The sequence below is a fragment of the Oxyura jamaicensis genome, chromosome 4, assembly GCF_011077185.1.
Source record: "Oxyura jamaicensis isolate SHBP4307 breed ruddy duck chromosome 4, BPBGC_Ojam_1.0, whole genome shotgun sequence".
NCBI classification, from domain to species: domain Eukaryota; kingdom Metazoa; phylum Chordata; class Aves; order Anseriformes; family Anatidae; genus Oxyura; species Oxyura jamaicensis.
Genome location: NC_048896.1, coordinates 17,740,001 through 17,763,887, shown reverse-complemented (window position 1 = coordinate 17,763,887; position 23,887 = coordinate 17,740,001). Strand labels below are relative to the sequence as shown.

At 42.9% G+C, this 23,887-nt stretch overlaps 2 protein-coding genes and 1 long non-coding RNA gene across 3 annotated transcripts in view; 2 read left to right on the top strand and 1 right to left on the bottom strand.

Moving 5' to 3' along the window:
• Window positions 1–4,662, top strand: part of TMEM164 (transmembrane protein 164) — a 110,376-nt gene extending 105,714 nt beyond the window's left edge. Inside the window, exon 8 of the mRNA XM_035323709.1 lies at window positions 4,550–4,662. Coding sequence (XP_035179600.1) covers window positions 4,550–4,590 — 41 coding nt within the window. The 3' untranslated portion in view covers window positions 4,591–4,662. The remainder of the gene's footprint in view (window positions 1–4,549) is intronic.
• The window catches only part of AMMECR1 (AMMECR nuclear protein 1), a 106,569-nt gene that overhangs the window by 57,100 nt on the left and 25,582 nt on the right, over window positions 1–23,887 (bottom strand). Inside the window, exon 3 of the mRNA XM_035323710.1 lies at window positions 23,666–23,873. Within this exon, the coding sequence (XP_035179601.1) occupies window positions 23,666–23,873 (208 nt within the window). The remainder of the gene's footprint in view (window positions 1–23,665; window positions 23,874–23,887) is intronic.
• Window positions 23,097–23,887, top strand: part of LOC118165580 — a 10,818-nt gene continuing 10,027 nt past the window's right edge. Inside the window, exon 1 of the long non-coding RNA XR_004750116.1 lies at window positions 23,097–23,230. This is a non-coding gene — a long non-coding RNA (uncharacterized LOC118165580). The remainder of the gene's footprint in view (window positions 23,231–23,887) is intronic.

Here is a 23,887-nt window from a genome sequence, read left to right as displayed (position 1 = left end):
CAAGGCTCCTCAGCAGGGTGTTATCACAGTACTTTCTGTGATCGCCCACACCACGATCCTGGCTCCTTCATATTTACCTCTGACTAGTAGCGTTAGCCTTCTGTCTTGTGAACTTCTGCTAATCCTATCCAAGTCCAGACCAGCAGGCTGAACACATGGAACCTCAGAAACAAACAGAAAAGTTATCTCCATTTTAACAATGTAGGTCACTAGACAATGAATTTTGTCCCCTTCTCCCCCCAAAGGGGCACTGCTTTACACACCCTTTCCATGCAAGGTGCCTACAAGTCCGCCCCCCAGACAGGTCCAGAGGGAGCACTGCGGCTTCAGGGGACGCATCCCTGAGCTCCTTCCAGACAAGTGTGCTTATCTGTGCAGCACAGCACCACACATGAGAGCAGACAGGATAGCTTAGCACTCGGCCTAGTTGATTCTGGCTCTTATGAAGCACTACCACAAGAATTGCTCACTGTACGATGTTTCTTAACAGGGCCCTAAGCACATAGCGCCCCTCGGACCAGCACCAGCCTCATACAGTTCGAGATGGGAGAACGGATAGCAGTAATAGAAATAAGCGGCCCAAACCAGAATTTATTCAATGAACACTAGAGAAATCCAGCAGCAACGTCCACTGTTGGCACTGCTCAAGGAAAAGGTGATGAGAAGAGCGGCACTGACACAGAAGCCACAGCAGCTCCTTTTTACGTAGCTCCTTACAGGAAGCAGTTGCACTCACGTATCCTCAATGCCAAATAATATCGGTATATGCAAGTTTAAAGACCAATGGCTTATTTGGGAACCAATAGTTCAAGTGTTTACTTCTCTCTCCATCAGACTCCGAACTCATTAGGCTTTAAAAGTCATTCTGCCCATTGGGCTGGTTTCTACATTTCCATATTCAGAGCATCTTTTGCGCCTTTGTTTCTTCCCACCCCCCCTTCTCCTATCTCCTGGGGCTTTTTGGTCCTTCCTGTCTCCTGCTGTCTTTTCGTACTTAAGCCTATAGCCCCCCGTGACCAGCTTTTGAAGATGAGGAAGACGAAATAAAGTAACGCTGGAGGTATCGCACGCCACATGCCCGTTACAAGTCTGTGTGGGTTGAGGCCCTTCTCTCTGAACGGCTCCCTGTTTGCTTTCAGAGATCCTGAACACTCATTATCATTAAAACATACGGAACACTCAGCGTGGTCCCAGAAACTCAGTATAAGTTATTGCCATTACGAAAAGGTGGATTTTGAGTTTTAGAACGCCAACATGAAAATTTAGCTCCTCTTATCAAGTGCTGCTTCGTCTTTCACAAGCGTGCACATGCTCACTCAACACACCCACAGCAAGGGGTGCATCTCCAGATAAACTTTTGCTCTAGAGTCTACAGAGACCAATAAGTGTCGGTGTATTACAGGTTATTAAGACACCGTAATTTGTAACATTTAATACAATTACATAACAATATGGATGTTTACATTACAAAACTGTTCACATTTATGCTCTGACCTACTTAAGCAAGTTTTTTCTCCCAATTGCACAATTATGAACCAGAGCAGAAAATCAGACTTCATAGTTATAAAGTTAATAAATCAATTCGGTGTCATTACAAATTATTAAAAAGTTATTACTTTAGAGTCTGCACTACCTGATTATGGCTTTCTATGGGGCATATTTAAATATTCCCAAGAAGTGTAATTTTGCTTCCTTTGCTTTGTATTATTAGTCATACATTATACTTCCTTTAATGAACTCAAACCAACTTTGCATTATACACTGAAACGACAGGTTTCTTACACTTCAATTCACAAAAACTATTAAAGCAAAGCCGGTATTTTCTGCTTGGTTATTCCTACCTTTCTCGTACCCAGAAAACAATTTGTAGAAGCAGAGAGGCAAACCAGGAAAATGCTGCATTTGATTCAATGCACAGTTTGCATCCAGACAACTTTGGCTACGTGTTAGGTGTTTCCAAGTGGATAGGCCTCCGTCACCTCCCCACCCAGTTTTCAAAGAAACTGAGTAACTTAAAACGATACGCTGCTCCCGTATCTAAAAACGACTTTGCACCTCAAAACTCTCAAACTGACAGATAAGTTAACAAATTAACAAGTGTTCAAATTAACCTCCTCCCAGTGATACTATGCGGTTTACTATCGAGGAGGAGCAAGTATCCTGAAGTAGAGATACTAATGTTAGAGTGAAACTCTTGAACGAATGCAGCAGCCATCCTAAAACACGTAATTGGCAGTTTTGCAAGTCAAAATCGAAACAACTACAGTACCACAAGAGATCTTATGTAGAGTTTATGATCATTCTACTTATAAACTGGAATTGAGATCAAATATTTCCACTGAAAACACTTTCCTTCAAATTGTCAGTTATTTTCCCCCAATGAAACCTTTCAAAAGGTTCAGCAAAATCCTTTCCTAAGATTCCATTAAGTCCAATATATCCCAAACCCAATGCCTTAAGAACACCACATTCAAAACGTTTTGGAAAGTTGCCTAAGCCCCCCAGGACTACTTCTCTGTACAGAACTGTGAAGACAATGCTAAATGCATCGGATAAGGATACTTGCAGCTCCCAGATTCTTTCTTTCTTTCCATGTGCCTAGAAATAACGCAACGACCGTTAGCTGTGAGGTGCTAGCATACATTTCCCCTTCTGTCATTAGCAGTATGATTCAAACTTTAGATCTGTTTTAGAAGTTAAAGAAGCAGCATTCTTTGGGCACTAGAAGTCTGAAAGTTTAGCTCCACTTCATCATTTCCAGTCTCACAAGAGAGCAGGTGAATCCAGAGACCACTTCCAGCATGCTCATAGTCATTGACTATTAATTACAACTCAAGTGCCAATGAGTATTGTTTTGTACCTATTTCAGACAGCAGCTTGAAACAGAGCTCCCACCTTCAGAGTCTGCATGTACTACCTTAAAATAAAGTCTGTTCTGATTGCCCACAGAGATACTGAGTTTCTCCTTCTGATTACTTGACAGTTTTGTCCAAACTGCCAGTGACCATTAGCAACTGGGATGCTGGTTTTGCTATTTTTAATTCTGCTGTCATGTTCCCGAAGCAGTTAGCCATGACATCAGATGAAAACCGGGAATTGTAATTACTAAACCCTTACACAAAGTTGTATTAGAGATAGAACGGGGATTCTCCTACTAGAGATGATTCATAACTTGTGTTTTAGTGTACTTCAGCTAACCGTGAGACACGCTGTTCTTTCAAAATATTACGTGAAGGAGCAGAAGCAGGCAGGAACATATGCAACTTGTTACAGAAAAGAACTTTGTTAATAACTCACACACTTCATACACACAAAAGCACATTCATACATACATACACATTCATAACGGCATCCCTCTGGACCTTTCAAATGCTTTCCATTATTTGCCATTTACACGACGCACACTGGCACACACGAACACCTAGCGACACAAGCAGAAGAGAGCTGAACAAAAAAAATTATGCCAATAGCTGATCATATGCCAAGCCTGTGAAAAGAGAAGCTAACGCACAGAACTATTCTGCTTAAGCGGAACTTAGCTCAAAAGGAAAGAGAAATATTTAAAGAAACCTAAGGAAAAGCTGGAACCCCACAGGACTTTTTATAGCACTAGCATGTTACAAAACGGATATGCCAAGGTGTCAGCTGGAAGGACAAATTGCGATTCTGCCAAACATTCAAAACTATTCATTTAAAGGTCATTGATCCTTGTTCGTGTTACAATAAATGAGAAAATTTATTTTTATCTAGAGGTCCACTGTGCGATAGTAGCTTGCAAGAGACTTCAAACACTGGGAACCTCACAATAAGAAGCTAAAATAGAGCACACTTGAACATTTTTAAAATGTATAATTTTGAAGGTATAGTAAACATTAGGTTATTTTGGTACAAGTTTTAGGAAGCTCATGATAAGGCAAGCTAAAAACAAGCCTCAGCAGATTTTGAATCTGCCCTCTAATTCAGACTTCATTAACTCTACAGCTGGAACAAATTAATCTGGGTCACAAGAATTACTATCAAATCAATGCACTGTTTGTGTTGAGCTTCACCAGGTAATTTAACCAACGAGAGAGTGGTTCAAAAGCAGACTGCATACACTGCTAGAGTCTGATGGCATTCATATTTTCCTCACAGAAACGACTCGCTAACAAAGATAATTCAAAACCAGAGTTCTCACTGGGTTGAAAGTAATGGCTGCTCAGGAGATTGGATGGTTTTAATACCAGCAAGACAGACATCTGTTGCTCAGCACAGGTGTGCGATACAGAGATAGCCCTGAGAAGAACTAGATGATCTTGCAATGTCCTTCCACCCCTAAAATCAGAAATGCCTGCATAGATGGCTGAGTAACAGCAAAGTTCAGAGCCGCTGCCTAAGAAAGAGCAGCCTCACCCAACGTTTCCATCCCCAGACACATAGCCTCCTTTCTTGTTCTGGAACAAGTATTTGTGACTGGGGAACTGATCTGGTTAAAAATGTATCTATCTATCTTCTTTTTGGCATACTAACTTAGACCAAGTTCATTGCTCTGCTCTGTTTCATTGTGCAGAAGCACATGCAGGGACATCAGCACAAGGAAGAAGAGGCTGAAGCAGTGAAAACGAGCGAGGATGACGACTGCTGACATCTGCACCCCACAAGAAGAAACATATGCAGTACAACTTGAAAAAAGGAACAGAAGTAAGATTTTTTTTAAAATATACTTTTATTAAACCAGATGATATTGCTAAAAAAAGCTGAGGAACTTTCAGACACATTGCTGCTTTAGCAGATTAGGGAAAGCAGCAAGGTGCAAGACACAACAAAACTGCTCGTAATGTACTATAACCACTCCAACCAGTTAAACCCCTCAAGAGAAAAAGCACTCAGCATTCAGACAGCAGAGAAGTGTGATAGTGACAGGCCAGATGACCAGTCACTGGTCCCTGTGGAAGAGGGATAAACTACAGATAGTGACAGAAAGATGCAGGAGTACAGAGCCAACATATCTAACAGATCTCATTTTTTAGCACACAGCCTTAGTTACTCTCAGATATCGAAACAGAGGTAACAGACACCATTTTCTGAGGAAATATCACACTGGTTACTATGTGGTATCACTGACAATACCATTAGACCACAAACACAAAGACACTAGCTCTAGCATAGGTAACCCTTGAGCAGGAGGATACAGCAGCATTTTTACAGGTTTCCCCTGGTCTCATACCTTCCAGAAGTACCTGTCACTGGCCAACCCTGGGAGACAGGGATTAACAGATCCTCACTGGTGCCATCTGTTCTTTTACAAGTTCACACAGATACAGAGATGCTGTCCACAATACAGCAGATTTCATTCAAAAAAATGATTTTTTTGTATCTCAACACTGACAAGTTTAGGGTTATGCTTTTATGACAAAAGAAATCTAAACAGTAAAAAAGACACTGCTTCATATGAACCTCACCGCCCTTTTACAGTCTGTAACTAGCAATGCCACTGAAAAAAGTGCTTTCAACATCGCCTACTTGTTTTCTGCTTCATGCCTCATCATGGATTTTGCCATCTCGTGTGGTCAGAGGTTGGCTCAGAGCTAATCTCTTAGAAGCAGTCTACCCTCCAGCTGATATTGCTGTGTCCTGTTGAACCAGGGATCGTCCTTGCAGCAGACAGGCTTAAAGGCTAAGAAGAAGTAGGCTGGGGTATTGGATGACTTGACTAGGCACACAGCTAGCTGTGCCTGTGGCATCTGACCATCAGCTGGCATGCTGCCTGTCAGATGCAAAGGTAGAAAGCTCACAGGGCATCTGCACTGACTACTTAGTGATTCAGCAAAGGAAACAGTAGTGCACGGGGTCCACTGTGTAAGGAAGCATATTATGCATGCTTTGGAGAGAAAGCTCAGGTCAGCCAGAAGACCGATAAACAGGATTTTCATTGTGGTATTCTCTGAAATGCTGTCAGACCACATGCAAGGCCTAAGAGAGAAGCCAAAATAGGAAGCCAGTGATACAAAGAGAAAGGATTTAGGCATGATAGGAACAGGAAGAACTTGTTAAGCATGTACATTACTCATACAGAGTCACCCTGACTGACATGCTAATAAGAGTTTGGGAACTCGTGAACACTTCCACTCCACTGCTAGGTATTTCCCAAGTAACAGAGAGGAAGACCAAATGCTTGGCCTCACCTGACACCCTCAATGTAACAGGCGTCTCCAAGGCTGGGTGGAGGGAGGACAAATCCATACGGTACAACACTGAGAGGCTGCCAGGCACTCAGCAATTCCAACAGGAAGGAGAGGCAACATGCAGGTGAGGAATGGCACCGTATGTGAAACACATACACGTTTAATGGCATAAAGCATAACAGGAGACGAGATAGACAATTAAATTCTTGTAGTACAAGTCCATAATCAAATAATAAAGATGTCCCATCAACTGCGCTACCAGTTCACAGAGATTAGATAGCTGCAAAACTAGGACTGGTAATAATGGTGGGCAATTGACACCTCCTGGAATAGAGAGGGCTCTGTGCCTCATCCGAATGAAAACTAGAGGTTTTATTTTATTAGTATTAACTAATGGTTTGGTTTGGAGTGGTACACAGGACCTAAGTAAAGGACATTGATAGAAAAGCTGCTCTGTAACTGTACCTACAATAACAATTGTATTTCAATGCTGTAGTAGAATACAGTAGGCAAAAAAAAATTGGCACATGGATATTCAATTTCAAGAAAGGGAACAGTGAAAAAAAAAAAAAAAAAAGAATTAGTAATCCTCCCAACCCACTCCCCCTCAAAACAAAGAAAAAACTGAAAAGGAGCAATCCAAAAAGCAAAAAGACTGCAACAGCTTGGAGGCTGTTAAAGACAAAGCACCCCCAAGAAAATCCAAAGCACACAACATACTGTATTAAAAGTTCAAGTAAAACATTCACCATTGTATTAAAAGAACAGGTAAAACATTCACCACAGTTAGAAGAGAGAAAGCACTCAAAATACTTCAACCCCAGCAAGAAAATCCCACACCCTGCATGGCTCCATAGGCAAGTTAAGGAGAGCATCTTAGAGAGACAGAATGCTTTTAAAAACAGAAAGTTTGCCTAATGAGAACAGAAGAGATCATAAAACACATAGTAGGCCAAAAGTAAACAGGAAAAAGAATGAAAAATGTTTGGTTAGCACCTTGCAAAGTTAGGTAATTATCTCAAAAGCAGGAAACCAGCTAGAGAAAACAGTGGGCTCTTGTGGAGAGAGAAGGTGCAAAATGGATACAGTGATGATGCAGAGGAGCTCACTGAACACTCGGTACTGGTCTTCACTGGTGAAGCAGCTGGGGAGACTTCTGCACACATTTTTGTAGCATATAGCTTACAAGAGCTAAGTCAGTTTGAACTAAATACAGAGGAGGTATTATGCTGACCAGACCTAATTAGACATCGCTCACCTGGGCCAGATGTTTACAGAAAAGTTCCAGACCTGAAACTGAAGAACTACCAGGCCATGGGTTGCCATTGTAATGCCACTGCCCACAAAAGACCAGCACTGGAGAAAAGCAAATGTGATTTCTATTCCTGGTAAGTGATAAAGGATCAGATCACTATGCACAGACATACACAGTCCATTGGGAAGAGTATGCACAGCTTCTGTAAATGAGAATCGTAGCAAGACCACAGCTCTTCCTCCCAGCTGATACCAGCTTACGTATCACTCTGAATTCCTGCATTCATCCAGGGGATCCACTGGATACCTGAGTTAACACTCAAGTTTTATGGAAGGGGTCAATCACGACTACTTGTTAAAAACTTGTAAAATTTAGTCTCCAGCCACCCACAAGGGGCTCAAGGCTCTCTGCGACAGGCAGCACATTCCCCTGCTACACAATGCAGGCTCCTGGCAAACCTCACCGTTTTAAAATGACAACACACAGGTTTGCTATATATTCCACTGTTTGCAACCACGTGCTTCAGAGCACCGTGATGGACTCAGATGAACCCAGGAAAAAAAACACCATAACCTTGTTTAGCCTTATATCTGAGCCTGCAAGCTTTGTTCTGATGACTAGGAAGTCAGACGCAGGGCAAAAAACTGGCAATGCCACTAACTGCAGATACACAAAAGAAAGTTTGTCATATGTGATTGCTTCTTCCTCCATAGCTTCTGGATGTACTCACAGGCAGCAATCTACCTGCTGATGTTGCCCAAAGCTGGAAAAATCAGAGGTGAGTCCAAAAAAAAACAAACAAAAAATGAGAATCACAGATATTCTTCTCCACTGATACCTTAATGCTGCTGTAGACAATAGCAAGCTACTCATCTCAACCAGGAGAACAGTAGTTGTGTTCTCAGAGCAGAAAACAAATCCAGGTTAAAGCAACTTAAGCTGCAGTTCTTGGCAGCCTAAAATCAATATAACGACTGGCTGCAAGGGTCCTATCCCCTACATGAGAAGACCCAAGCCCTTAAGCCCACTCTGGCATTTACCATGCTAAAAGGCTCAGCAAAAAGTCTTACAACTCAGCAAAAAAAAACCAGCCTAACAAAAGGCAGCAGTATCTATTGGTGACTTATCAAGCAGAAACAGCACAGCAAGCACGCGGTGATCAATGAAAGCAGAAGAAGTGAGGGTGTGGGGCACATGAACATCTTTCGTTTGCCACGGATGTGCAGTCTTATCCAAAAGTTGAGTTTAATTCCTATTAGTTACCTGATCCAGCAAACCAGGCACACCATTAATTGTGCTTGCAATAGATTGGGTACATAAGGGAAGTCTGACCCCTTCTTTCAGCAGCAACCCCATCATATACCGCTTAAAAAGATTATGAAACTACAGTCCAGTTCTGTCATGTTATTCAAGTGACTCGCCAGATACAGTACACTGCATAAGAAAGCTATTCAACAACACCAAAGCAAACGGTAATTCTGGAAGACCTCAAAGAAAGAGACCCCCATATTTCCACAACAAACCTTAAGTACTTCTACAGTGAAATATCCCCTCAAGTACATGAGATACAATCACTATTTCATAACGTACGGAACATCTTCAGTAAGATCCCTTCAAATGTCAAAACTGAATTTCAAAAAGCATCCCATCAACTTGGAAACAGTGGAAAATAACCAGGATGCATTTTCATTTTGCTGCATTAAAACCTGCAGGTTCATGTTTTGTTTTTCTCCCCTAGATCCCACTTTATGAAAGCAAAAAACTAACTACATTTCCACATCAACTTTGCAAATCACACAATGTTTCTGAAGCAATCACAAAACCATTACTACATTGTGCACCAGCAAAATATATCTAGCCTTTCAAAAGTAGTACTGGAGTTCTCTGGAAATACTGTATGTTACAGAACTGTCAGAAAAATACATAGCATAGAATTGCTAGCTTTGTTAAAGACAGCTATTTGGTATACTACCAAAGGGACCCCTACAACTCCCTTTCCATGAGGGGATCCCACACGACCATAACTCAATCATTATGCTGGAAATCAACTGGAAAAAAACCAGCTGTGAATTAAACCACTGACCTAAAGGGCAATATTATTTTGTTGTCATTAAATCTGTGCACTGGTTAGTCAATGAATTTTCTAAAGGCCAAAGCATTGATGACGAACCTTTATACCAGAAGATGAAAGATATTCTACCACCTCTACTGCGCCTATTTATTTTCAAAAAATCAAGACCCTTATAACAGTAGATGGCTTTTAAAGGATTATGAAAGAACAGCTATAAATTCCTTGAAAAGAGAGGTCTAAGTTGTTCTTTCTTGGATTTCTCAGCACATTGCCTCAAGGTTCCAGGCCTCCTATTTTCGCCTCTTCCAAAGTGGAAGAATTCTACTGCTGCCCCACAATGCCATTATTACTCACCAAACCTGGCAGCAAGTATTTTTTTTTCTGCGATCAGGAAGTCCTACTGGAAACCAAAGCAGGGGCTTACATACTCTAGTGGCTCAGCTACAGCTACTGGTACAACATCCACTCCATCAATAGCACTGAGCTCTGCCCCACCTCATATGCCACAGAGAGGTGGCACATTGCACCTCTCTAACAGCAGGACCAAAAATCACTACTCTGTCAGCAGTTTACCACATGGTGCAAGGCCCAACTCTTCCCTTGCCCATCATTTCTGATTTTAGCCCCTTACAGGTTGCCAGTCCCTCAGCTGCATCCAAGCCCAAAACACAAGCAACAGTGGCCATCTTCCAGCTGATGGAGGAAACCTGGGATGCTGGCATGAAGGAAAATCGAACAATTTAACAACATGGGTAAACAGTAAAATATTATCAGCAGTGGAAGCGACCATCACCTACCAGCTTTTGTTAAAAGGCAAGATAAAACAAAAACAAACCAAACAAACAAAAAAACAGCTTTGGAGAGGTTCACATACCACAAGTTTAAAACCTATCAATTTGAAGTCTTCTGACATCTCCAAGTAAACTTGGAAGCCCCAGCTTTTCCAGACAAGTCAGGGTGAGCCTGTAACTTCATCTCCTCATTAATCCCTTTCTGAGAACCTCTCCTGAACTGCTCTTCTTTTTTCTGTCATGAACTACTGTGCAAATCAAAACCCATTTTGTTAGTTGGCTCAAGTCAAGTAAAGTCTCCAGTACTACTATTTAAAAAAAGAAGTCTGCTTAACAAATACTTTGTTTGCCATTTGAATTGTCATTTTCTTTTTTCTTTTTTTTTTTTTTTTTTTTTTGGGTTTTCTTTTGGGGATCCTTACTAACAGCAGAGACATTCTGTTCAGAAAAGCAATATCTGCCTTCAACATAACTCACTACTGAATTATGGTTCAGTTCCAATTAAATGAAAAGTTATTTACACACATAACATTCTCCAAATATATTATGTCCACAGAGGTAATACTGAGCACCATTTGTCTGTATTTGTCTCTACCTCTACAAAGATAAAAATCTCACTCAAGCCAAAAGCACAGTGGAAAGGACAGTAAATGTTTCTGTGCCAAAGCTAAACAGCTTGCTAGAAAACAAGATTTACTTGCTACGTTAGTAATCCTGCTAGACCTAAACAGGTCAGAGAGCCAACTCCAACCATCTACAAACTCACACTGAAACAAATGATGTTCTCAAAAATTTTTTTCACCTTCTATTAGAAGCCACTCATAAGGAGGTCACCAAAGAGCCCTCAAAGACAAGATATTGAACTTGATCTATCATCATTATTCTCTTATAACACTCTTTACTTAAACAGAACAAAACTGACTTAGAAGCTACGTCAGAAATGTCAGTGATCATAAATAACTATGGTCAGCAACCCTCTTGAGTATGTCTGTACAAGAGTAAGCGAGCGATTTATTAACTTCTGCTAATGTCAATATAAAAATAATGAACGGAATTTTTGACCCAGAAATGAAGTGACGCTAATATGATATGGAGGAGATGCTCGTTGCCACAATAGACCTTCAATGGCAAAACCAATGTTTTCAAGAAAGAAAAAAAACATTGCCAGAAGATTTCTCAATTTAGAACATATTACAAAACCAGAAGCTGCTAGGGGACCAGGATTATTGCCCTTCATCAGTCCCCTTCCACAGGGGGATCACAAGAAGAGAAAGAAAAACCCACATGGATACCTAAAAACCAAATCCAACCCAATAGAGAGGATGAAGGACCTTTTAAACTATTGATCTCACTACCAAAAGCAATGCATCAGATATTTATCATAAAATGATCAAGATATCTCTAAAACTACTTGGATTTCTTGCCCCTAGTAATCCTATTAAAGGTAACTACAAAGCCATACTGTTTCAGCAAGTAGAAACCTTACACTCTAAATGTAAATTTATTCAGTCATTTTATATCCTTCTGTTCTTCTGTCGGTACTAGCATCTAATCCGAACAGGTAATTTGTGTCCCTTTGTCTTTCTCTTACTATATAGACACAAATATATATGCACACACAGATACACACACCGCCAGTCAATCAAGGTTTGTGCCTCTCAGCCATCGCTCTGATCCTCTAAAGCCACCTAGCTCTTTTCCTCTTCCTTCGCAAGCTGATCTCACATTTCTTCCCGGCACCCGGGCTGCCCTGCTCTGCAACCAGTAAACCTCTCCCTCTCCCGGGCAGCAGAACCATAAAGGTTTTCAATTAAGATCTCAACCACTCTCTAGTTCAAATGTACTTAATACCTTTCTGGTTTTACTGATAATTTCTCTTCAAAACAGCCACTTGTCCTTTATATATGCATAACATAATAATGACTAAGAGCCAACTGGCAGTCAACTGGTAACACCTGGAAATCACTAAGGAGAGAAACATACTTACAGCTTACACAGTCAGATTTCTTTTTTTTTTTTTTTTTTCGTTTGTTTTTTTTAATTACACCCGAAGTACATGAAGCTGCCCTATACAATACTGATTTCATCTCATTTCTAGAAGTCTCAAGTCTTTCAAGCATTCCTGCCTTACGACTTTGCTTCATTAAAACTTCATTATACCCATTGCTTAGCAGGGGAAACAGCCATTGCTTGTGGCTCAAGATATCCCAAACTGCAAATTACTGAAGGTTAGAAAAACATTTGGAGAAGCAGCATAAAATGGACGCTACTCATAGCTTCCTCAACCACCTTACCTCCTCTTTCTGCTCATCTCCATTCTTCAATATTCAGTAAACCAACGGATCTTATTTCACTACAGAACTGCTATTTACTGGCTCTAACAGGGCAGTGAATGGGTAAACCTGTCCTTCCCTCAGTGCTAAAATGTCCTAGTCCCATGAAAACCATTATTTTGTGGACAAATAGGACGTCTAGAGCAAAAGCAATTATGTAATACAATTTTTGGAAGGTCTTGTCTTCAAATTTGCTGGCAGACTTAAAACTGTCTAAGATATTCTCGGAGAAAGGATTTGCTGAACAGCAGCCTAAAAATACAAAGGATGATACTGTGACTAAGAATACCCAAAAGGAGAGGACTATCCTGGAAAAAAAATTCATTGAAAATTCTGTCATTTAGTTGAGAAGCAACAATAGCCTTTGAGGGATTCAAGCTAACAAATACAACTATGATTCATTTCAGATATAATGGATAACAGGACAAAAAAAAAAAAAAAAGCATATGCCTCCAAGTTCTCCAAGCTGCCAATTTAGGCAAAAATACCACGAGCTGAGTCTGGAGAGTTTTCTGGCATGCTTTTCAGGGAAAAAACAATTCCAACAATAATTAATTTCTATGGTCCTTGCTACTAACTCCACAAAGAAAAGCAGAGGTACCTTACTTTGATTGGTAAGATCATACCGTAGAGAGACTGAGGGCCTCATCCAGGTTTGTCCACCATAACGACCTTGTCAGGAACAAAACAAACTTCTTCCAAACCTCACTGCAGAGATTTATGCTTCAAGTCACTCTTGCCTCCTCTAGAAACTTGCACACAGAAGTTGGGCAGAACCTGCAACACACTGTAACACTTAGGGGTCAAACGGCCGATCCATGTCGTTATGTAATACTACCTCTTTCTTTTTAGACTAACTCAATTACTTAAAATCAATTAGAGGCTTTATCTCTGGAACCATCTGAAGATTCCTGATCTCCCTGCAATGGCTTCTTCCAAGAAACTTTAGGCATCTCCAAAGACCTAAACTTCAGTGCCAAGATTTCAGAGACCACTATGGACCGCTCTAGTTTTCTCCTCCAGAACAATTTCTATTAAACGTTCCACATAAAGGACAACTAAGGAAGTACATGATGTTTATGTTGCCTAAACTTTGGATTTCTGTAATCAGTACATTTAGATGACTACCACTCTGAGGATAAGCAAGTATCAGGCGTCTCCACTTTTAGTGTATGGACTTCTAAATGGACGATAAACATTTAAGAACATAATAAAACCTTGGCTATGCATTTTTGAATGGCTTAGCAACTTTCCTTGGGGGAAAAAACAAAAACAAATAAAAAATACTTTTTCTTCTTCCCAACTGAGACAAAATTTCACGAAATGTCAATGAAAACTTCAGAAATAACCAAGTCTATAGCCTCCATAATTTAAGTTACGCATTAGAGCGGTCTCAAACTGGCTGCAAAAATTTAAAGAAATCATACTAAGGAAGCATTTTGGAATAGCCCATTTATTTAGCAGGGACAGAAATTTCTAATTTCCGACCATAAAACACGCAGCAGCAGGCTGTTCACCACCTTATATGTTCATCAATTCTGGCTAGTGTAACTACACTACTACTTTCAGCTTATGACAAATAGGAGTCAGCTGCTGCTGAGTATCTCTGACACATTCAAAAAAGAAGAAAACCCACTTAAATTAGCAGAATGGTATATGGTAGTAGGCAGTCTTCAAGTAGGTTATTCCAAGCTATTTATATTATGTATGTGAAAAACTTAACGCCTTGAAATCCTCCAAAATTAAAAAAAAAGTCACTGGCAGCAAATAACAGATTTCATATTCTCCCCAAAAGAGGCACTACTGGGAACAACTTTTCGTACGGGCTCTGATTTCTATATTAAAATATAGTCCAAACATGGCAAGCTGCAATAATTTATCCTTGAGGTTAAAAAGAACCACAATGGTAAGCGTACATGGGAATATTTGTCTCACTTGAGTCTTTTTTCTTTGAAATAAGAGAAAGGTAATTTAGATTCTATTTCTTCTTTGCAATCCTTTATGTTTAATACTTGTTTTTATCCAGGGTTTCTTCCCAATGAACAGCACTGATCCTTACTTTCTTTCAACTTCTCTCCCAATACTTTACAGGAACTCAGCCATTATGGTGGTGAATATCCCACATGAAATTTTTGCCACCTGTCTTTTCTGTGTCTGCTTACTTTTCAATTCCAGTTGAACTGAACCAGAGCCAGAATCAGACTCCTACTTCTTAACGAAGAGGAGAGCTAGTCACTAGAACTCCACGTTTGCTCAGCATTTGATAGTGATTAGGTTTAATACTACATTTCCATTTTGTTCTCCAGAGTTTGGCTAATTGCTTGCACAATGCTGTACTGAAAAAATTTCCCTTCTATCGCTCAGCTTGCAGTTTTTCATCTGGGCCAGTGGCTCACTGAAGTCTTGTTCTGCCCATGCCTAGGGGATGCATCACATACAACTACACACCTTCTGGCACCACAGCTGCCTATGGAGAGGGCTTCTTCCCTCACTACAACCACACCCTTCCTATGTTTTTTTCAACCACCTCCCCAGCCTGCAATGCTCTCACCACAGAAAGTCTGCTTGCAGACAGCTGGTGCAATGTTTTTTCTGACTGGCATTCATTGGCTACTTAATGCTGCAGTCAAACTGAAGTCAAATATATTTTTTTCCTTCTAAAGCTTACAAGTAACTTCCGCCTAACATAATCTTCCAGAAACGTCAATGTTTTAGCACCTTCATCTATGCAGAAGAGCTGCCTTGCAACTTGTCACTCACTGGCAGCTGAACTTGTTCTGCTCGCTTACTGGGTATGGAAACGGTGGGGCACCCAATCCTTCCATTCTTGTAGTCACCTGGCAAAGGGGCTGGAAGCAGCCAGATTTACTTTGCTGCCCACCAGTGAAGCAACAAATGCTTTTCTCACCTTTCCTAACACACCTAAAACTCACAAACTCTAGAGCTTCATCCACACAACTCTCACCTCTGTGCAGAAGCGGAAAGCAAGGAAAGTGATGCAATTCTACAGAAAGGTAGAAGTAATTCTGATGCTGATTAGAAGAGGTTAATGACAAGGATCCTCTTTCCTTTTCTGTTTCAAACATGGTCACCAAGTACTATCAAGCGAAGCAGGTGGTGTTTCAGATCTAGAACCCATCATGTGCCAGAGAAGCCTGCAGAGGAGGTATCTTTGCTGGCAGAGAGGCAAAGAATAAACAGCAGGAATATGGTTATGACAACTATGACTGCAAACACCACAGTCCTAAGCAAGACCTTGCCAACAATGCCCCAGAATTTAAGCTAATGGGAAGAACGATTTTTTAAAAGCACCAAGAAATGTGAGAACTAGCTCCCTACAGCACAGAAAGGTACAAGTGTCCTGGGAAAACATACACACTTCTATACTGCTGCTGTCCTAGCGACCTTGCCACAAGTCAGCAGAGCTGTTCCGCATTCTGTGAGATGCCATTCTCAAGAAATCAGCACTTTAATCACTCTGGCTGCAAGTACTCAGCATGGTAAAGGAGCATCCACATCCAACAAGCCATGCCCAACGGGACGTTGCCAAAGGCACAAGAATGAAGCCATATCCCACGAGGCAGAGAAGTGTACACGCAGCCTGGAATACAAGAAGAGGGAGAGCAGGCACAAAGATGTGACAACTGCAGCAAATACCCTACGGGATAAACGCCTACAGCCAGAGGAGGAGGAGGGTGTCCTACTGAACAAACGAAGCTCTTCACGCTAATCCCATTTGCCAAGGTCCCAGTTATGAAAATGAATGGCCTTTTAGAAGGTCACACAAGTAGCTCTGCAAGGACACCTACTTTTGTTCACAGTGCTGGACTGAAAGACACCATAGCTTTTGGGCAGTCAGCCTAAAGCGCAGCACTAACAGTAAGGATATCTACATAGTTTATCAATCCAAGTTCAAATGATTAGCTATATGGTCTCTGAAGACAGCACTATGGCTGACCTCAACAGCTGCACTCCATTTTTATAGATGGAAAAGAAAAAGCACTCCCCACCACACTTTGTTTCTAAGGACTTCCTTTTGAGAACTCATGAATTAACTGCAGCAGAGCTGCCCCAGCTCGTTATTTAGATGCAAACTTTGCAATGCTAAACCGAGTACTAATATAATACCCTGCTCCGTAGGAGCATAAACATCATAAAAAAAGGTCAAGCATTCTCATAATGCTTTGCTAATGAGGGTCAGGGCCTGACTGGACTTGTTTTGGCCTCCAGCCTAGCAACAGTTTCTGTGTTGGCCAAACTCTGGGAAGTCTACTATTAGTTTTAAATAATTTGCACCTTTCCTGCCTTCCATAGAAGCTCTTACCACAGCAACCACCTGTATATGGCTCAAGCAACTTCTGTGTTAGCATACAAGCACTTTACTTCTGAAGACAATAATTTGATGCTACAGAAAATCTGCAGTTACCTGTAAACAAGTGCTTAACGTAAAATAGCTATTGAGCTTGCTCCTTTAATCGTGGCATGAGTCTCAAGAGATCCAAAAACTACGGGCTAGGTAAAGTAAATATACTTCATTCACTGCCTGGTCACAGCCTAGGTCTGTACCCTAAGCAAACTAACAAAGGCAAAGCTCTACAGTCATTCAGTAACTCAAAAATAATTATTTGCATTCTTAGGTTATTAAATACTCATTTATAGCAAAGGATGCTAAAGATGTACACATGAAGTCAGTCAGTCAAATTGGGACCCACTACATTTCTCACAGGCAGACAGGTTAAATAGGAATATGTAACATCAGAAACAATGTCAAGAGCTGAATTCACAAAATGCCCAGAAATCTTTGCATCTTCAATAGAAGACAGAGTAAAAGGAAAGGTGACTAAAGATTTGATTGCTACTAAAACAAAAGAGGAAATAAAAATGAACGACCAGATTGATGGCACAGGGAGAAGTGGCTGCTGACTTCTCCTCTCCCTACAAGGGGTAGGGGAACAAACAATTTCTGCCAAACTAGTATTACAGTGAAACGGAGCCTTTCTTATAACTCTGCGGTGGTTGTGTTTATCTGAAGAAGGAAAACCAGGGCCCTTTCTTCAGGCTATCTCTTAAGTGATCTCTTGTACTAACAGAAACATACAAACAGTTCACTAAAATGAGTTTACGAAGCAAAAGGCCCTCAAATTACATTTAACTTAATTTGGAGTTTATCAGAATATTTGCTCTGTTCACCAATCAGATCAGAAGAGGAGCTCACTGGTTAAGGCAAGTTTTCTGAAGCCATACAGCTCTGTTTTCCTCCTCTGCCGTACAAACTGCCGTCACCAGTCTTTCCCTTTAAAATTAGCTGGGAATTCCCTGCTGAGCACTGCTCATGCCAGCCAAAATACATTTTCTGCTGCACAGTACTTTAAAAACTTCCACCACAGGATGCCACTTTGAATGAACCACTCGCTCCTTCATACTCCAGTGTTTAACACTCAACAGCAAAGACAGTGTTAAGTCAGAAGATGCTGAAGCTTGTACGAAACCATGACACATACATAAAAAACAGAATGAAGTCAGACAGACACACAGACACCAAACAGCACTTCCCTGTCTGCGTTCTCCAGCGCTACGGGTTTTGCTTTATGACTGGTGTTGATCTTTAGCTGTGACCAAGCAATCATTATAGCTGTTGTGTAATGTGACCGACTGTGACAACAAATACAAATTATTGCAGGGAGACTGCCACACAAGTAAGTTTCCACTGCCACTCAAGATCTGTAGAGTAACAACAAAATTTCAGACTTCGGACATCACGAATACTAACGTCAGTCGGTACAGCTGAACTCTGAGTAGGGACTGCAGAGGAAGATTTTTTTATTAATTTAAAGACCATACTCTGAAATCTGTACCTGAAATTTGGTAAGTTTCCAGGGAGTTTTACAAAAATGGTTGTAAAGAAACATACCAACACGAGCAAGGAGTCCAACACATGGTTAAATTTAAAGTTGGAGCTTTAAGTTGTAAAGACTAAAACTCACTAAAAGTGAGACTCCATTCAAGAAACCAGAAATTAAAAAAAGCCTGTAATCCTATGAATTGCAAGACATTTTTATTTACATATTACAAGCATATGCACACATCTGTAGACAAGCCTTATCCTTCCTCAGTGCCCTAGGAGAAAGCATCAGACAGTAATTCAGCATTTTGGAAAATTCAGCTTTGGAACTGCACGGGAAGATTTTAAACTATTTCAGTGTAAATTACTAACAAATCACCAACACCAGTGTTAACAAAATATTAAGACACCCACAAAGGCAAAACATCGGATAGCCGGTAACAAACCCTGGAACCATTTCTTTCTTACAGGGTCAATTTACACTTACTCTGAGCAGAATCACAACTTTCTTTGGAAGTGTGAAAACTGGTGGGCATGAGACAAGCTAGCTCCACGTCTTAAAACTGCACTGAATTTAACTATCTCCACGCTTCACTAACACAGAATCAAGGTGACGTAGTAGCACTACCCCATACCCTTCTAGAATATGTAAACTGACGGATCCTAGACCTGAAAACACACGGAAAGACAAGGGCCAAGCACACTGACACCACAGTGTATCTGTACCCCAGCCCTGCAGCCAAGTGGAAGGGCTGCTGCAGAGCACTGCATGGCACCAAGGAAGAAAAGAACTGGTCTATTTCCAAGCTACCTCTTTGGACCAAGACTGGATATTGCCTAGGATTTGTTTTAAAGCAGAGGCCTTTGATCCCAGAAGACGAAGCCAGGCAGATTACTCAGGTGGCAAAGAACGTGGCTGCCAGCAATGCTTCTGCTGGCAGCTGAAGCCTCGGCATGTGCACAGGACTGGCAGCCTCACAGGCGCACACCATTCACTGCCTCTGTTACAGTCCCCCATACAAGATGAGGAGGATATGAGCAAGCCATCCCCAAGGCACGTGTGGTAAACATCCTTCCCAAGAGCTCCTCAGCCACACAGGAGGGCCGGGCACAGGCAGCACTGGCCATTCTGGGTGCAAAACCTTGCCCTTGGTGATCACGTACCAGCCAACGTGGGCAGAACAAGTTGTGCCAGGGAAGGGTGCTCAGCACCAAAATAATGCCGTTAACTAGCAGGCTGTTCCCCGGAGACTTTCAGGAAGGGACTGCAAGACACAAACAGCTGGCACAATAGTTAACCTGGTGGACTGCCACACAACATCTTCCCTAGAAAGAAGCTGGCATTAACAGGAAATAGGCAAGCTGAAGAGCTGTGAAGACGAGGCACACACTGTGCAAACACTGTGCTGAACCAGGAACTCAGCAGGGTGATTTCTGTGTGTTGAAGGAAATCTATGCAGTAAGCAGAGATTTCAGAATCTTTAAGGGAAATAAGAACCTCATTCCCCACTGCACAGCTCCGGCTAAGCTCCTCTTTGTACACTTACCCTTCCCATCCTGTCACACCAACCTTGCACACACTGAGGTTTAGGTTTCCACTCAAGCGCCTTCCTACCAGGACTGTAGTGAGCAGCACAGACCCCGAGTCCTTCCCCACTGTTGTGCTGCCCTTTTCCACAACGGAAGGCATGACGTGGGATTGTTTGCACTGATCACGGAGGAATGGGGTGCGTTGCATAAAACCAAACCAGAAAGCAAATAAAGAGATGAGAGTTATTTGTCAGAAAGATAAGAAACACGAGAAAAAAAGACTGTTCAGTTTTCCTTCTCCCTAAATGCACGGGATAAAGTGTTTTGACAGTTTCTGCATCCCCTCACAGTGTATTTTGATTGACACCTCTAAACCCCTATAGCAAAAAAACACCTTTAAATAATTGCAGTGTTCCATAACTTCACGCATCAAGCTGAGTTTCAAGAACAAACAATGTCGGAATGACATTTTGTATAAGTGAAAATGTTTGTCTGGGGCAAGTTTTCAAACTCTGTATCAGCTTCCATACCTCCGGACCATTTTTACCTGCCATCCACTCCTGTAGTTTGAGAGGCACTGCACTGGTAGAAGCAAGAGGAAAGGACATGCCTTGCAGAGCATATCCTGAGAAGCAGGGAAGGAAGGTTTTAGAGGGCAACTCAAAGTGAGGTGACATTATAGGCAGAAGAAAGCTGTGCAATAACAACAGAGATAGAGGAAAATGGTGAAAGATCAATGGAAGACTGCAAGAAAAGAAGGATTTGCTGAGTCTGTTTTCACCAAGGCACCACTGGGCAGATTCAGCGTCTTCCCACTCTTCTTTTGACCCCATCACTTACTGCCTCCAGCCCAACAGCTCCCTAGCAATACTTTCCACCAGCATCCCATATCCTGTGCTTTAGGAATTACACTCAGAGATAAGAAAATGACAGTTATTTAATCCGTGTCTGGGCTGTGCTAAAGTCCAAAATCTGCACCCTTTCAAGAACTGGCACTTTGTCTCATTCTTACTAACTGCTCCAAAATCGCTTCCCTTCACGCCGTGCTGTGGTCCTCAGCTCAGCAGCCAAAAGTTACAAAATTCCAGAGGCACTGCAAGCAGTTTTTGTTCAGAAGACAACACATCAGGATCCTCAGCCCAAGTGATTCAGTCACCTGCTTTTCTTTGATCTTGCCCAGTTTCATTGTTCAAAGACCTGCAAGAAATGAGTCACGCTTGTGTGAGGATACCTGCTCACAGGTCTTTCATCCTCCCTGTAATTAATAGAACTCAAAACAGTATTTCTAGAGCTCAATCACTGACCTTTATTGTAGGCTACTACTCTTAGACCGGTTATTGTGGTCTACAGACAAAACTTGCAGAAGGATTCCTGGCAGAAAGCTGCGACATACATTCACTGAAAAATGCCAGTTCCCATTCAGTTTTTTTGCCATACAGGAAGAAGCTCAGCTTCAAAGACAACATCCTACCTTTGTGAGCTACCCGGCTATTGATAAGAGTGCGCGCAAGTCTTTTGACTGCTAGAAGTCACGCTGCCTCTGAACATTTGGCAGGAGCAAATTATTCAATGACCTAGAATTTTACATGTAATACTGAACAACTTTTTCAAAGTTGCTTCCCCAACTGCACAAACATAATCAGCTCACAAGGCTGCTGAAGGCAGCAGTTCTGCCATCTGTCTGCTTATTCCCACCTCACACTTGTGCGGGCACAAGTGTTGGTGAAGCCACACAGTGATCCAGAGGGAACCAATCTCTGTGAAAACCAACCAGGGGAAAAAATAAAATGATAATTAGATCATTCTTCCAGTCTGATACACGGTACAACTGTGCATGCTGGCGTGAGCACGGGAATACGCACAAATGGTATCAGTAGTTCTAACAGCAGTGCCATTTTCAGAAGTGCATTGACACAGCAACTTGTTAACCAGGTCAGGAAACGACGTCTCAAGAATGCACATGCACACACATGAATTTTAGAAAAATACAAATTTTACTTAATTTGTTCTTGTGTCCTTTTTAAAGTAAGAAGTGGGAGAAGAAAGGTGAAGTGACCTGTTGGCTACTAAGAGGAACCCAAGTGCTTGCTGGAAAGTACTTCTGTGGTTAACTCTTCACTTCTGCCTCAGTTTCCTCCATCAATAAAACAGGGACAGTAACAGGAGAATCTTCAGCAAAACACCGTGTTTAAAAAAAACACACCACAGCAGCAAGGTAATGTCACGGAGAGACACAGACAGAATTCAACTCTCTTGCACTAGCAAGGAGTGAACTGGCACAAAGGTGATGCTGTAACCAACAGTGGTCAGGGATGGAGAACAGACACAGGACAGCGCAGAGCAAAATGGCCACTTAGTCCCTAAAAAATTGGTATCTGCAAGACGGACGTGGATTTTCAAAAGACCTGGGTAAAGAAACTCACAGTGGAGTCTCCCTGCCCTCCTTTCATTACTGGTACTCTGGTGTAACCACACAGGAGGTACGAAGAGAATATGGGGAAGACTTGCTGGGGTGGCAGGTTAAGTAGGAATCCTCTGAGCCGGGTTGTCATGACAGCAGCTGACAGTATGCAAGAGACATATAGATCCTGGATGGTAGAACAGCAAGGACTCCAAACAAGATCATTAACACATGACAGTATTTTAAACACCGGGAGGTATACGCTACATCTCATTAATGAAACATGGACCACACGATAACTGTTTGCACCAGTGAGGGTGTGTGTGGGCAGAGGACATGCAAAAAATGTTTCCACTAAGTGCCAGTAAAGAAAGGGTTCTATCGAGACCCTGAGAGCCACACTGCACCGAAGGTGAAACAGTGGCATGCACCGCTGAGGATCAACTCACCCCAGCCTCTGCTGCAGCTCGCCCCATGAGCTCCATCCCATTTTAAAGCACAGCAAAACAGTGGAAGCGATTTCAACCCACCCCTAAGGTTAGCTCCGCGTTCACACAGCCTCGGAGCGTGGTACCTCATCCCTGCTGGGAGGAAGCGACTTCCTGCCAGACAGAAGTTTCTCCCTGAAGTGTCTGAGCTGCACCTGCGGCAGCAGGTCCGTCTGTCTGTCTGTCTGTCCGCCTGTCCCCTGGCACCGGCAGGTGCTCCTGGGGGCCCTACAGAAGCAGGAGGGTGTGGGGTTCTGCACGAACCCCAGATGAGAGCAGCCAGGGACCAGGACAAAGCAGGCCCTCGGCGGCAGCTCTCACACGCTTGGGAGGCAAAGGAGGGTGGCAGTAACAGGTGTTCATCGCCATCGATGCAAAACTTTGGAAATTCGGTGTGGGAGACGGCCCAGGGCTTCGACGCATCGAACACGGGCTCATCTTCAGGGCTCGCCACAACACCAGGGCTCCGCGCGGGCTGACCCCAAACAACCTCACCCCCGGAGCAGCAATTCACCAGCAGACCCCTCGCAGAGCCGGGAGCCTCGTCCCAGGTCCCCGCCGGCTCCTCCCCGCGAAGCGGAGCCCAGCGGGGAGCCGGGCGCCGCCTGGGCAGGCAGGGCACGGCACTGAACCGGGCAGGGGGACGGCCCGGGGCAGCCCTCGGGGCACCGGCGGGGGCCCGGACAGAGCCCGGCGGGGGCGCCCGCGGGCCGGGCGAGGCCAGGCGGGGGCCGGGGGGGGGCGCCCCGAGCTGCCGAGGGGCCGGGTGCCGGCGGCGGGCGATACTCACTAGGGGTCGTTGGTGAAGCGGGGGCTCCGCGGGGGCTGGTAGCCGTACAGGTGACAGTAGAGCACGTCGAAGCAGAAGCAGCACATCTCGGCCGACACCACCATCTTCCTGCAGCCGGGCCCGCCGGAGCCGGCGCCGGGGGAGGAGAGCAGCGAGGCGGCGGCGGCCGGCGGGGAGAGGCCGGCGGCGCCCCCGCCGCAGCTGGGCGGCAGCGGCGGGGCC